The sequence below is a fragment of the Anolis sagrei genome, chromosome 12 (assembly GCF_037176765.1).
Source record: "Anolis sagrei isolate rAnoSag1 chromosome 12, rAnoSag1.mat, whole genome shotgun sequence".
Classification (NCBI taxonomy): domain Eukaryota; kingdom Metazoa; phylum Chordata; class Lepidosauria; order Squamata; family Dactyloidae; genus Anolis; species Anolis sagrei.
Genome location: NC_090032.1, coordinates 19,000,400 through 19,014,656, shown reverse-complemented (window position 1 = coordinate 19,014,656; position 14,257 = coordinate 19,000,400). Strand labels below are relative to the sequence as shown.

General features: G+C 45.9%; 1 protein-coding gene across 19 annotated transcripts in view; it reads left to right on the top strand.

The window, feature by feature from the left end:
* NRXN2 (neurexin 2) overlaps positions 1-14,257 on the top strand; it is an 888,378-nt gene that overhangs the window by 329,915 nt on the left and 544,206 nt on the right. For 12 of the 19 annotated variants that reach the window (XM_067472511.1, XM_067472506.1, XM_067472510.1 and 9 more), the window contains one exon: positions 7,566-7,610. The exons of 2 other annotated variants lie outside the window; for them this stretch is intronic. In XM_067472511.1, coding sequence (XP_067328612.1) covers positions 7,566-7,610 — 45 coding nt within the window. The remainder of the gene's footprint in view (positions 1-7,565; positions 7,611-14,257) is intronic. 5 more of the 19 variants (XM_067472515.1, XM_067472523.1, XM_067472518.1 and 2 more) reach the window with 1 other exon arrangement.

Here is a 14,257-nt window from a genome sequence, read left to right as displayed (position 1 = left end):
CTCATGATGACTCTAGCTTTGGCCTACCGACTCTAACAGGCTTTGGCCTACCCACTCTCCTCAGGACAACACTAGCTCTAGAGTGAGAGTGAGACACTAGAGTGAGAGTGGCCTACTCACTCTCCTCAGGACGACCCTACCCTTGGCCCACTGACTCTAACGGGCTTTAGCCTACTCACTCTTTCCGTGCTTGACTCGCGCTTTTGTAATTAATAATACCCAGTTAATTTTTAATATTTCTGACAATGGCATTGTTGTCCAACACAGTTGAAGGGGAAGACTAGCCTGTTGTGAGGCTTTCCTGTTGGCGAAGAGGTTGTATCCTTCCCCGAGTAGGAGTAGTAAAGCAATAGTAGTCAAATCTTTCCATCCGGATCTCAGAGCAGTGCAAACTCTCCCATGGCAAGGTGTTCAATGAATGGTTTGAAACAAAACTAAGATGTTTGGCCTCCTCCTCTTCCTGCTCCTAAAACCCTTCCTCTGCTTGGTGTCTGGACACTAGGATTACTCCGTGCCCTACTTGGGCATCGTTCGCTTGGCAGGGTGTTATTTCCGTGGTCGAATTTGCAACGCTTGCAATGAATTGAAGGGTGTGTTGCATACCGAAGGCTGTGTTTGGGTTGGAAAGGCTGGTGTGGGTGGGAAAGGTGGTCGGGAAGAGGGGGAGTCGTGTTCTGTGAATCCTAAAGGCACATTACAAGGAGGAGGACCCCCGTACACCCCCTTTTCACCCTTCGAGGCAGCTTAGCAACCAAACCACGTATTTCAAAGACATGGAATAGGGTTGAGAACAAAGGGATAGATAGATCGAGGCAAGAGGAATGGCTTGCCGGTATGCATTAGAGTGCGTGCATCACCATCAGAGTTCCCATGCTTATCCAGATACAACACTGCCATACTATTTCAATCCCAATCCTATGGAATCCCTTGGATTCTCTTTTGGTCATGGAGTTAAGGATTCGCAGCTAGAAAGCTATCAGACTGCAGTTTATAAAGTTCGTCTTAAAAGGTAAATATAAAAGTTTAGTTGAGTCTGACTCTGGGGGTTGCTGCTCATCTCCATTCCTAAGCGTTGTCCATAGACACCTCCAAGGTCATTTGGCCTGCATGACTGCCTGGAGTAGCGTTACCATCCCGCAGAAGTGGTATCTATTGATCTACTTACATTTGTATTTTTTCGAACTGCGAAGTTGGCGGAAGCTGGGGCTAACAGTGGGAGCTCACCTCACTCAAAATTTTCCCTACATTAAGTCCAGTCGTATCTGACTCTGGGGGTTGGTGCTCATCTCCATTCCTAAGCCAAAGAGTCAGCGTTGTCCATGGACACCTCCGAGGTCATTTGGCCAGCATGACTGCCTGGAGTAGCGTTACCTTCCTATTGATCTACTCACATTTGCATGTTTTCGAACTGCGAAGTTGGCAGAAGCTGGGGCTAACAGTGGGAGCTCACCTCACTCAAAAAAATCCCTAACATTAAGTCCAGTCGTATCTGATTCTGGCGGTTGGGGCTCATCTCCATTCCTATGCCAAAGAGCCGGCATTGTCCATGGACACCTGCAAGGTCATTTGGCCAGCATGACTGCCTGGAGTAGCGTTACCATCCCGCAGAAGTGGTATCTATTGATCTACTCACATTTGTATTTTTTCGAACTGCGAAGTTGGCGGAAGCTGGGGCTAACAGTGGGAGCTCACCTCACTCAAATATTTCCCTAACATTAGGTCCAGTCGTATCTGGGGGTTGGCGCTCATCTCCCTTCCTAAGCCAAAGAGCCGGCGTTGTCCATAGACATCTCCAAGGTCATGTGGCCAGTATGACTGCCTGGAGCGCTGTTACCTTCCTATTGATCTACTCACATTTGCATGTTTTCAAACTGTGAAGTTGGCAGAAGCTGGGGCTAACAGTGGGAGCTCACCTCACTCAAAAAAATCCCTAACATTAAGTCCAGTCGTATCTGACTCTGGGGGTTGGTGCTCATCTCCATTCCTAAGCCAAAGAGCCAGCGTTGTCCGTAGACACCTCCGAGGTCATTTGGCAAGCATGACTGCCTGGAGTAGCGTTACCATCCTGTAGAAGTGGTACCTATTGATCTACTCACATTTGTATGTTTTCGAACTGCGAGGTTCTGTCAACCTAGCAGTTCGAAAACATGCAAATGTGAGTAGATCAATAGGTACCGCTTTTCAAAACAATAAAATAACCAGAAGGTACTAAACAGCTGTTCCATCTTGACCACCTTAACAGGTTTTTAATGACAAGGAAGGAAAAGGTAGCTAGGAAATAAGGTTGTCAATAGAAGTTGACATCTGAAAAGCTTCTGCCTGCATCAAGAAAGAGAGAAAATTGTGTGGGTTGCTGTGAGTTTTCTGGACTGTCTGGCCATGTTCCAGAAGCATTCTCTCCTGACGTTTCGCCTGCATCTATGGCAGGATGCCTGCCATAGATGCAGGTGAAACGTCAGGAGAGAATGCTTCTGGAACATGGCCAGACAGCCCAGAAAACTCACAACAACCCAGTGATACCGGCCACGAAAGCCTTTGACAATACATGGCCTGGGCAATCCATGGTTCTAAAGTACTTACAAAACGAAAGTTCTGGTGGTGAAAATTTCAGAACTCTAACAAAACTTTCAAATTTTAATTATTACTTCGTTACTGGCGATTTTTATGACAGAACCAATTAGGAGCTGCCATTTATAATGAAATTTTGAGAGTTTTGTTATGAACAAAACTAAAGTTCTGGTGGTGAAAATTTCAGAACTCTAACAAAACTTTCAAAAATTTATTATTGTTTCATGATTGGCAATTTTTATGACAGAACCAATTAGGGGCTGCCATTTATAATGAAATTTTGAGAATTTTGTTATGAAGAAGACTAAAGTTCTGGTGGTGAAAATTTCAGAACTCTAACAAAACTTTCAAAAATTAATTATTATTTCATGATTGGCCATTTTTATGAAAGAACCAATTAGGAGCTGCCATTTATAATGAAATGTTGAGAGTTTGGTTATGAACAAAACTAAAGTTCTGGTGGTGAAAATTTCAGAACTCTAACAAAACTTTCAAAATTTAATTATTATTTTCATGATTGGCGATTTTTATGACAGAACCAATTAGGAGCTGCCATTTATAATGAAATTTTGAGAGTTTTGTTATGAACAAAACTAAAGTTCTGGTGGTGAAAATTTCAGAACTCTAACAAAACTTTCAAAAATTTATTATTGTTTCATGATTTGCGATTTTTATGACAGAACCAATTAGGAGCTGCCATTTATAATGAAATTTTGAGAGTTTTGTTATGAACGCCATGAACGCCTTTGACAACACAACACTAATACTAATAGTATGACTCAACCTGATAGCATCAGCTAAAAGCTGCTGGTGCGTTCCATGTTGATTCCCCATGCATCTATTTATGGAAGGAGGTGTCCAAGGTGCTGAAAGCTATCTCCTCCAACAGCTTCATCATCTTGGACAACACAGAAAATTGTGTGGTTGGAGGCAAGACAGTTGCATTGTAAATACCCAATCTGAGAGCATCCTAAGAAAATCCGGATGGAAAAATCAGAGGAAAGGGAGCTTTTCCTTTTGCAGAATTCAACTTCTCGTGAGCTGTTTGGGACTTCCCATTTTGAGCATTAAGGAGCCCTCGGTGACGCAATGGGTTTAAACCTTTGTGCCGGCAGGACTGCTGACCGAAAGGTTGGTGCTTTGAATCTGGGGAGTGGGGTGAGCTCCCATCTGTCAGCTCCAGCTTCCCTTGCAGGGACATGAGAGAAGCCTCCCACAGGATGGTAACACATCCCCAGGGCAACGTCCTTTCTGACAGCTAATTCTCACACCAGAAGCGACTTGCAGTTTTTCAAGTCACTCCTGACATGGAGAAAAGATTGAGCACAGAGAAGGATAAGGAGCATGTCTCTGAGCTGGTACAGAGTGCCCCCCCCCCCCATCATTGAGTTTCCATGTGTGTGCATGTGTGTGTGTAAGTCTCCAAAATCCTTCCTGGAATAGCTTTTGAGAATATTCCAGAGTTTCCAGAGTTTGCTGGAAAGAGACAGCTAGCTCCCATCAGCCCAGCCAGCAATAATAATAATAATAATAATAATAATAATAATAATAATAATTTATTTATTTACAACATTTATATGCCGCCCCTTCTCACCCCGAAGGGGACTCAGAGCGGCTTTACTAATAATATAATATAATATATTGTATATACATATAATATTTATATGTAGGTAAAGGTAAAGGTTGTCCCCTGACATTAAGTCCAGTCATGTCTGACTCTGGGGTGTGGTGCTCATCTCCATTTCTAAGCTGAAGAGCCGGCGTTGTCCGTAGACACCTCCAAGGTCATGTGGCCGGCATGACTGCATGGAGTGCGGTTACCTTCCCACCTGAGCAGTACCTATTGATCTACTCCCATTTTGCATGTTTTCGAACTTTGAAGTTGGCAGAAGCTGGAGCTAACAGTGGGAGCTCGTTCCACTCAAAAATTTCCCTGACATTAAGTCCAGTTGTATCTGACTCTGGGCATTGGTGCTCATCTCCATTCCTAAGCCAAAGAGCCGGCATTGTCCATGGACACCTCCAAGGTCATTTGGCCATCATGACTGCCTGTCAGCCCTAGCTTCTCCCTTGGCAGAAGCTAGAGCTGACAGTGGAAGCTCACCCCACTCCCCGGAGTCGAACCTGCGACCTTTCGATCAACAAGCTCAGCAGCTCAGTGCTTTAACCCACTGCACCCCCGGGGGCTCCAATATTTATATGTATATACAATAATATACACATTATAATGTAATACAATATAATACTAGACATAATAATACAATATTATAATTATAATTATATATTTACATTACATGTAATACTACTAATAATATTACAATATAATGGTATAGTGCAATATAGTAATATATAATACTGTGCTAATAATATAATATATTGTATGAAAATATATCTTGTAAGCCGCTCTGAGTCCCCTTCGGGGTGAGAAAGGCGGCATAGAAATGCCATATATATATATATATATATATATATATATATATATTACATACAATATATTATATTATTAGCATAGTACAATATCAGCATTAAACATTGCTATATTGCACCATACCACTATATCGTAATACTATTAGTAATATTACATGTAATATAAATATATAATTATAATATCATATTATTATTATATTGCATTACATTATGATATTATACATACTATATGTATATATATTATATTATATTATTATATATTATTATATTATATTATATTATATTATATTATATTATATTATTAGAATAGCACAGGAGACAAGGTGGAACTGTCCCCTGGCCCCCTCTCTCTTTATTTATACCCTGCCACCACCTCCCCCGTGGAGCCCCCGGTGTGGGTTCAACCCCTGTGCTGGCAGGACTGAAGACCGACAGGTCGCAGGTTCGAATCCAGGGAGAGGCGGATGAGCTCCCTCTATCAGCTCCAGCTCCTCATACGGGGACATGAGAGAAGCCTCCCACAAGGATGATAAAAACATCAAATCATCTGGGCGTCCCCTGGGCAACGTCCTTGCAGATGATCAATTTTCTCACACCAGCGCAGTGGGTTAAAACCCTGTGTCAGCAGGACTGAAGACCGACAGGGAGAGGCGGATGAGCTCCCTCTATCAGCTCCAGCTCGTCATACGGGGACATGAGAGAAGCCTCCCACAAGGATGATAAAAACATCAAATCATCCAGGCGTCCCCTGGGCAACGTCCTTGCAGACGGCCAATTCTCTCACACCAGAAGCGACTTGCAGTTTCTCAAGGCGCTCCTGACACGACAAATAAACAAAAACCACCTCCCCCAAAGCGAGGCCCCATCTCCATGTTGCCTTCAAGAGGGAGAGGGAGGTACAGAAAGGTTGCAACTCACAACCGTGGAGGGGCATTTACATAGGTGCCCCTGCGCCCCTGGCAAAACAAAGTGTACCACAAATGCTTAGTCTGCGTAATGGACGAGCCGCCCCTGGTCACTCTCCAAAAGCAAGTAGGAGGAGTAGATGGCTTTGCAGTCCCATGATGTCTAGATCAAAGCGAGGCCACATCTCCGTGTCACCTTCAAGAGGGAGAGCGAGGCTGAGAAAAGTTGCAACTCACAACTGTGGAGGGGCATTTACATAGGTGCCCCTGGCAAAACAAAGTGTACCGCAAATGCTTAGTCTGCGTAATGGACGAGCCGCCCCTGGTCACGCTCCAAAAGCAAGTAGTAGGAGTAGATGGCTTTGCAGTCCCATGATGTCTAGACCAAAGCGAGACCCCATCTCCGTGTCGCCTTCAAGAGGGAGAGGGAGGCAGAGAGAGGTTGCGACTTGCAACCGTGGAGGGGCATTTACATAGGCGCCCCTGGCAAAACAAAGTGTACCGCAAATGCTTAGTCTGCGTAATGGACGAGCCGCCCCTGGTCACTCTCCAAAAGCAAGTAGTAGGAGTAGATGGCTTTGCAGTCCCATGATGTCTAGACCAAAGCGAGGCCCCATCTCCGTGTCGCCTTCAAGAGGGAGAGGGAGGCAGTCCCATGACATCTTGACGGTTGCACATTGCTCCTCTGCTGTGCCATTGGGTTTCACAGAACTGACATTTCCTCCTCCTTGTTCTCTTCCTGGTCCTTCTCTTTCTGCTGAACCCCTTGACAGTTTCTTCCGTCCTCCCCCTCTTTTTATTTTTTTTTTTTGACAACGAAAGCGACACCTTGGCATTGTTGAATCCCTGGGGAAGGAAGACTGGGGGAAGTTGTCCCCGTCCCCGTCCCCACGGCACCTCTGGCTGCTCTCTCTGTCTTTCTCTCTTTCTCCAAGCCACTTGGATCCAGCCCTTATCTCCTCGCAGCAGCCTCCCACCGGCCACCACTGTGTCCCTTCCAAAATGAACCCACACCACAACTGGGACAAACCCCAGCCAGGCCCACCGAGTGCCCCCCCCCTCCTTCCCTCCTTCCCGTTCCCCTCTCCAAAACTGGCCGCCTTGGATTTACTAATACTGCTAACATGGGCCTTGCTTTGTCCCTCCATCCTCCCACCCCGCTCACCCTCACCCTCCCACCCGAACCCCCCAAACCACCTTGTTAGAGATTGCGTTGGCAACTTTTGTCGTTGTGTGTTACTAACACGCTTCTGGGCTGGGTTGGACTCACGGGCAGGATCCGCGGGGAAGACTCGGACTTCTCAGCCGGTGGAACCGAAACTAACCTTTTGTGCCATTCACGGAATGTCGGTCGTTCCTTTCTTTTCGTTCTCCAGTCTTTTCCATTTTTGTTCCGTTCTTTCCTTACTAACCAAGATGTAGAAAGTTGGGGTGTGGGGGTCGTATTGGGGGTGGCGGCGTTCTCCGGGAGGTGGGGAATCGATCGTGTGGTTTTAGTGTCTCTCGTTTTGCTGGTCACGAGAACTGGGGAAATTTATGTTTCCTCTTTTCTTTTTTTTTATCTCCCTTGACTTTTCATGGTTGGTCATTTTTTTCCCCCGTTTATCCCCTCCCCCTCTCGATTTTTGTTTTTCGTTTGTTTTGAATTTTTTTTTATGCATACAGCACGCAGGAATTGGACACGCTATGGTAAACAAACTGCATTACCTGGTAGATATCAGTCTAATTGTCTAATCATTTCGTTTGCCGTGGGTTTTACCTCTTCCCTTTCCCTCCTCCGTTTTTTTTCTTTTTTTAAAAAAAAATATCAATAATTTGGCTTTTGAAATTACGGCCTTGGAGGGATTGGGATTAAAGCACACTGGTGCACCCAAGCCACGCGTGCAAAGATTATCGTGAACTCGGGTTACGAAACAGAGGCACAAAGTAATTTCCCCTCACTTATTCTTGATATGAATTCCACAAGCAGCTGAAGAACCTCATTGCATAAGGTTAGGATCAGTACAACACACCAAAACAAAAGATGGTGCTTTTTTGAAGCTTGAAACTGCATTAAATTATCAGTGTAGACTAGTGGTTTGACCTGGGACCACTTTGACCAGGGACCACATTGACCAGGGCCCATTTAATCAGGGACTACTTTGACTAGGAAGCTCTTGACCAGGGACCACATTGACCAGGGCCCACTTGACCAGGGACCACTTTGACCAGGAAGCTCTTTGACCAGAGGCCACTTTGACTAGGGACCATATAACTAGGGACCCCTTGGCTAGGGACCACTTTGACCAGGGACCACTTGACCAGGAACCACTTTGACCAGGAAACTCTTGACCAGGGACCACTTTGACCAGGGACCTCTTGACCAAGGACCACTTGACCAGCGACCACTTTGACCAGGAAGCTCTTGACCAAGGCCCAGTTGACCAGGAATCACTTTGACCAGGTACCACATACCTAGGGACCCCTTGGTCAGGGACCACTTTGACCAGGGACCACTTTGACCAGGGACCTCTTGACCAAGGCCTACTTTGACCAGGGACCACATAACTAGGGACCCCTTGGTCAGGGACCTCTTGACCAGGGACCACTTTGACCAGGAACCTCTTGACCAGGGACCACTTTGAACAGGGACCACATAACTAGGGACCCCTTGGTCAGGGACCTCTTGACCAGGGACCACTTTGACCAGGGACCTCTTGACCAAGGCCCACTTTGACCAGGGACTACATAACTAGGGACCCCTTGGTCAGGGACCTCTTGACCAGGGACCACTTTGACCAGGGACCAGCTTGACCAGGGACCATTTCACCAGAAACCTCTTTGACCAGGAAGCTCTTGACCAGGAGCCTCTTGACCAAGGCCTACTTGACCAGGGACAACTCAACCAGTTTGTGGCGAGAGCCATGGCGCAGGCAGTAAATGACCCTGGAGGCCACAAGCACCCCAACCAGGGACGACTTGACCAGGGACGACTTGACCAGGGACCACTTGACCAAGGACCACTTTGACCAGGGACCTCTTAACCAGGGTGGAAGGAAAGGAAGGACAAAAGGGAGGAAGAGAAGGATGGAAGAAGAAAGAAGGAGAGAGGGAAGGAGGGAGGGAAGGAGGAAGGAAAGAGGGAAGGAAGTAAAGAAGGAAGGGTGGAAGGGAAGAAAGGATGAATGGGAGGAAGAGAAGGATGGAAGAAGGAGGGAGGGAAGGAGGAAGGAAAGTGGGAAGGGAGGATGAAAGAATGGAAGGGTAGGGAGGGAAGGAGGAAGGAAAGAGGGAAATAAAGAAGGAAAGAAGGAAGGGTGGAAGGGAAGAAAGGGAGGAAGAGAAGGATGGAAGAAGAAAAAGGGAGAGAGGGAAGGAGGGGAGGAAGGAGGAAGGAAAGAGGGAAGGACAAAAGTGTGGAAGGGAAGGAAGGAAGGAAGGAAGGAAGGAAGGAAGGGAAGGAGAAAGGAAAGAGAAGGAACAACAGTAGTGTGGAAGGGAATGGAGGGAGGGAGGAAAGACAGAAGGAAAGAAGGGAGGATGAAAGTGTGGAAGGGAAGGGGGTAGGAAAGAGAGGAAGAGAAGGATGGATGAAAGGAAGGGAAGTAGGAGAAAAGAGAAGAAGGAAGGAGAAAGGTCGGAAGGGAAGGAAACATGGAGGGAGAAAGAGGAAGGAGGTAAGGAAAGAAGGGCGGGGGGAAGGAGGAAAGTAGATGAAGAAGGAAGGAAGGATAGGATGGTGAGGGAGAGGGAGGCCTGAGAAAAGAGTCCAAGGGTTTGCCCATGCCTGATCTACACTGTAGAGTGAATGCAGTTTGACACTACTTGAACGGCTATGGCTCAATGCTAGGGAATCCTGAGATCTGTAGTTTGGTGAGGCACCAACATTCTTTGGTAGAGAAAGCTCAAGACCTTATGAAACTACAACTTCCAGGATTCTATTGCCATGAGAGTAGTATCAAAGTGCATTCAGCCTACAGTATAGATGGGTGCAAACCAACCCCCCACCATAGCCTTCCAGAAGCCTCAGACTACAACTCCCATCTTCCTTACCCACTGGGGATGATAGGATCTGTAGTCTGACATAACTGGAGAACTATGTCTATGGTGGTATAGGGGGGAAATCAGGACTGTTACAACCCCACTATGTGTTGAAAAAGAAGAGTTTCAGAGTGAAATACTTCTACGCCATCACTCAAAAGAAGTGACTCCATCTCGCTTAATGTCTTCTGAGCGAGAAGGAAAAAGATGGACGTTGTTCCGGGAACATACGAGAGGGTTACAAGCAGGAGACAACAATCTCTTGAACCGCCGTCACATTTCATGTCTGTGGCAGGGTGATTGCAGAACGGAAATACATTTTCCGAAAGTACCCAAAAGCCCTCATTGGACCCAAACCCGGCTCTGACAGATAGGACAAACAATAGATGATGTTGGGCTATTACTCCCATAATCCCCAATCCATCATCCATGTAGTGAATGGTGAGCCTCAAACCCCCAGACGAAGGGCTCGGGCGACAAGAAAAAGCGGCAAATTCTAACTAATTGTGGGATTTGCTACCTCAATTTCCAAAATAATATATATTCTACCATGCAGACATTGTTTGGCATGGGTCAGCCCCATAATAACCACCAGCAGGCAAGTTCTCTTCTCTGTAGGTCAGCAAAAATTCAGGGCCATTCCCGAAGGGAACTCAGAGACGATGACAGAACACATACACAGCAAACATTCAATGTAGTTACACACTGACAAGACATACAAACGTACATAGATAGAGGTATATCTAGGCTTTCCCAGCTTCGGCATCTTTGGAGGCTGTGCTTGTTTGCGGCCACAGGGAGTGCTGTTGCTCCACTTTCCCTGTCAAAGAGCTTTGTTCGTAAACTTCCTCCTTGATCATATTTTTGGCATTTCCTTCTGGGTGGCTTAAATACCTCCCTGCTTAAAGCGGTACCTATTGATCTACTCACATTGCAGTTTTCGAAATTGCTAGGTAGGCAGAAGCTGAGCTAAAGGCCAGGAGCTCACCCTGACCTGGGCTTCGAAACCGACAACCTTTCGGTTGGCAAGATTTACTTTAGCCCAGGCAGAAGCTGGGCTAAATACCAGGAGCTCACCTTGACCTGGGCTTCGAACTGACAACCTTTCGGTTGGCAAGGTTTACTTGAAGCTGGTGGTTAACCTGCTGTGCTAAAGCCCGACCCTTATCTTATCCATTACAGTGAAGCAGCATCAAGTTTGTTTCCATTCACTATCCCAGTTTATCTACTCACATTGTTGTTTTCAAAACTGCTAGGTAGGTAGAAGCTGGGCTAAAGGCCAGAAGCTCACACTGACCCAAGTTTTGAACTCAACTTTGCAGTTAGCAAGATTTACTGCAGCTGGTGGTTAACCTGCTGTGCTAAAGCCCGGCCCTTATCTTATCCATTAGAGTGAAGCAGCATCATGTTTGTGTCCATTGACTACCCCTGTTTATCTACTCACATTGCTATTTTCAAAATTGCTAGGTAGGCAGAAGCTGGGCTAAAGGCCAGGAGCTTACCCTGACCCGGGCTTTGAACAGTCAATCTTTTGGTTGGCAAGACTTACTTGTAACTGGCAGTTGACCTGCTGTGCTAAAGCCCGGCCCATAAACTAGTAATTTATTTATTTATTTATGTACAGTATTTATATTCTGCCTGTCTCACCCTGAAGAGGGCTCAGGGTGGATCACAGAATACATAAACAGCAGACATTTACTGCAGCTGGAGATTAACCTGCTGTGCTAAAGCCCAGCCCATAAACTGGTGTTTTATTTATTTATTTATTTACAGTATTTATTTTTTGCCTTTCTCACCCTGAAGAGGGCTCAGGGTGGATCACAGAACACATAAACAGCAGACATTTACTGCAGCTGGTGATTAACCTGCTGTTCTAAAGCCCGGCCCATAAACTGGTAATTGATTGATTGATTGATATATAGCATTTATATTGCACCCTTCTCACCATAAAGGGGGCTCAGGACAGATCACAGAACACATACACAGCAAACATTTTCTGCAGCTGGTGGTTAACCTGCTGTGCTAAAGCCCGGCCCATAAGCTGGTATTTGATTTATTGATATATAGCATTTATATTCCACCCTTCTCACCATAAATGGGGCTCAGGACAGATCACAGAACACATACACAGCAAATATTTACTGCAGCTGGCGGTTAACTTGGTGTGCTAAAGCCCTGCCCATAAATTGATTGATGTATAGCGTTTATATTCCGCCTTTCTCGCCCCAAAGGGAGCTTGGGACAGATCACAGAACACATACACAGCAAACATTTACTGCAGCTGGCGGTTAACCTGCTGTGCTAAAGCCCGGCCCATAAACTGGTATCTGATTGATTGATTGATATATAGCATTTATATTCCACCCTTCTCACCCCAAAGAGGGCTTGGGAAAAATCACAGAACACATACACAGCAAACATTTACTGCAGCTGGTGGTTAACCTACTGTGCTAAAGCCTGGCCCATAAGCTGGTATTTGATTGATTGATATATAGCATTTATATTCCACCCTTCTCACCATAAAGGGGGCTCAGGACAGATCACAGAACACATACACAGCAAACATTTACTGCAGCTGGCGGTTAACCTGCTGTGCTAAAGCCCGGCCCATAAACTGGTATCTGATTGATTGATTGATATATAGCATTTATATTCCACCCTTCTCACCCCAAAGAGGGCTTGGGAAAAATCACAGAACACATACACAGCAAACATTTACTGCAGCTGGTGGTTAACCTACTGTGCTAAAGCCTGGCCCATAAGCTGGTATTTGATTGATTGATATATAGCATTTATATTCCACCCTTCTCACCATAAAGGGGGCTCAGGACAGATCACAGAACACATACACAGCAAACATTTACTGCAGCTGGTGGTTAACCTGCTGTGCTAAAGCCCGGCCTATAAGCTGGTATTTGATTGATTGATATATAGCATTTATATTCCACCCTTCTCACCATAAAGGGAGCTCAGCACAGATCACAGAACACATACACAGCAAACATTTACTGCAGCTGGTGGTTAACCTGCTGTGCTAAAGCCCGGCCTATAAGCTGGTATTTGATTGATTGATATATAGCATTTATATTCCATCCTTCTCACCATAAAGGGAGCTTGGGTCAGATCACAGAACACATACACAGCAAACATTTGCTGCCGCTGGTGGTTAACCTGGTGTGCTAAAGCCCGGCCCATAAATTGATTGATGCATGGCATTTATATTCCACCCTTCTCACCATAAAGGGAGCTTGGGACAGATCACAGAACACATACACAGCAAACATTTACTGCAGGTGGCGGTTAACCTGCTGTGCTAAAGCCCGGCTCAGCATATGAAAGAAATGATATAATTTCACAGTGTTTTGTAACAGTATCCTAGGGCAAGCTTGGGACACATTGGCCCTTCCAGATGTTTTGGACGACACCTCCCATTATCCATAGGGCACCATGATGATCACGCCTTCTGGCTGCTGAAGTCTACAGGTTCCCTAATAGAATCAAAATAAGAGATTCCAGTTCCCGGTGCACCCCAAAACGAGACTCTTATTTGAATTGCATCTCCTGACAGACAGGCGCACACACAATTTGAGCAGCCAGGGAACGTTCCCCGTGGCAGATCCCTCCTCCAAACTGACACGGTTTAATTTGCTCGAGATTAAATGCCTGCCTGCAGCCTTCTAATTTTTTTTGCAATGTTTTCTAAATTTTCCCCGAAGCCTCGCATGTACAGGCAGTCAAAAAACATATTATTTTTTTGCAAAATCAATGAAAGAAAAACAATCCAGGCTCTGAAAATATTTTATTTTTTGATTTTTTATTTCCCGCCGTCCCTCTCCCACCCCGAATCCCACTCCCCTGAAAAAATCCATGGAAAACACCATCTCATGAAGCAACTTCTGTGCGCTGTTACACCTGCGCTGAGACCCCAGCTGCCCCCCAGGGAAGAACGGCAACTGGCAGCCAGCTGGGGTACTGGGAGGAGGGGATGGAGAGATCGGAAAGGGACGAAAACAGGGAGAGTTTACGCAACTTTACGATAATTCCCCAAAGAAGGTGGTGTATACCTTGAGCAGGAAGGAAGGACGGGACGAAAGAGACACCTCGAATATTGGGTGTTTCAGTTCCGTTCGTCCTCGGACTCCCTTTTGGGAGGCTTATGGGGGTCCGTCCGACACTGGCTGCCCCGTACCCTGTTCCACTCCCCTGGGGTCCCGCTGCCGGTTGATCATCTTCGCATGGCATGCTGATCTATTGTTTTTGGGCATGTCGCTTCTGTGTCCCGCTTTTTGATTTGGAGAGCAATTTTTTTCTGGGGCTGAAACTAACACTCTATGTTG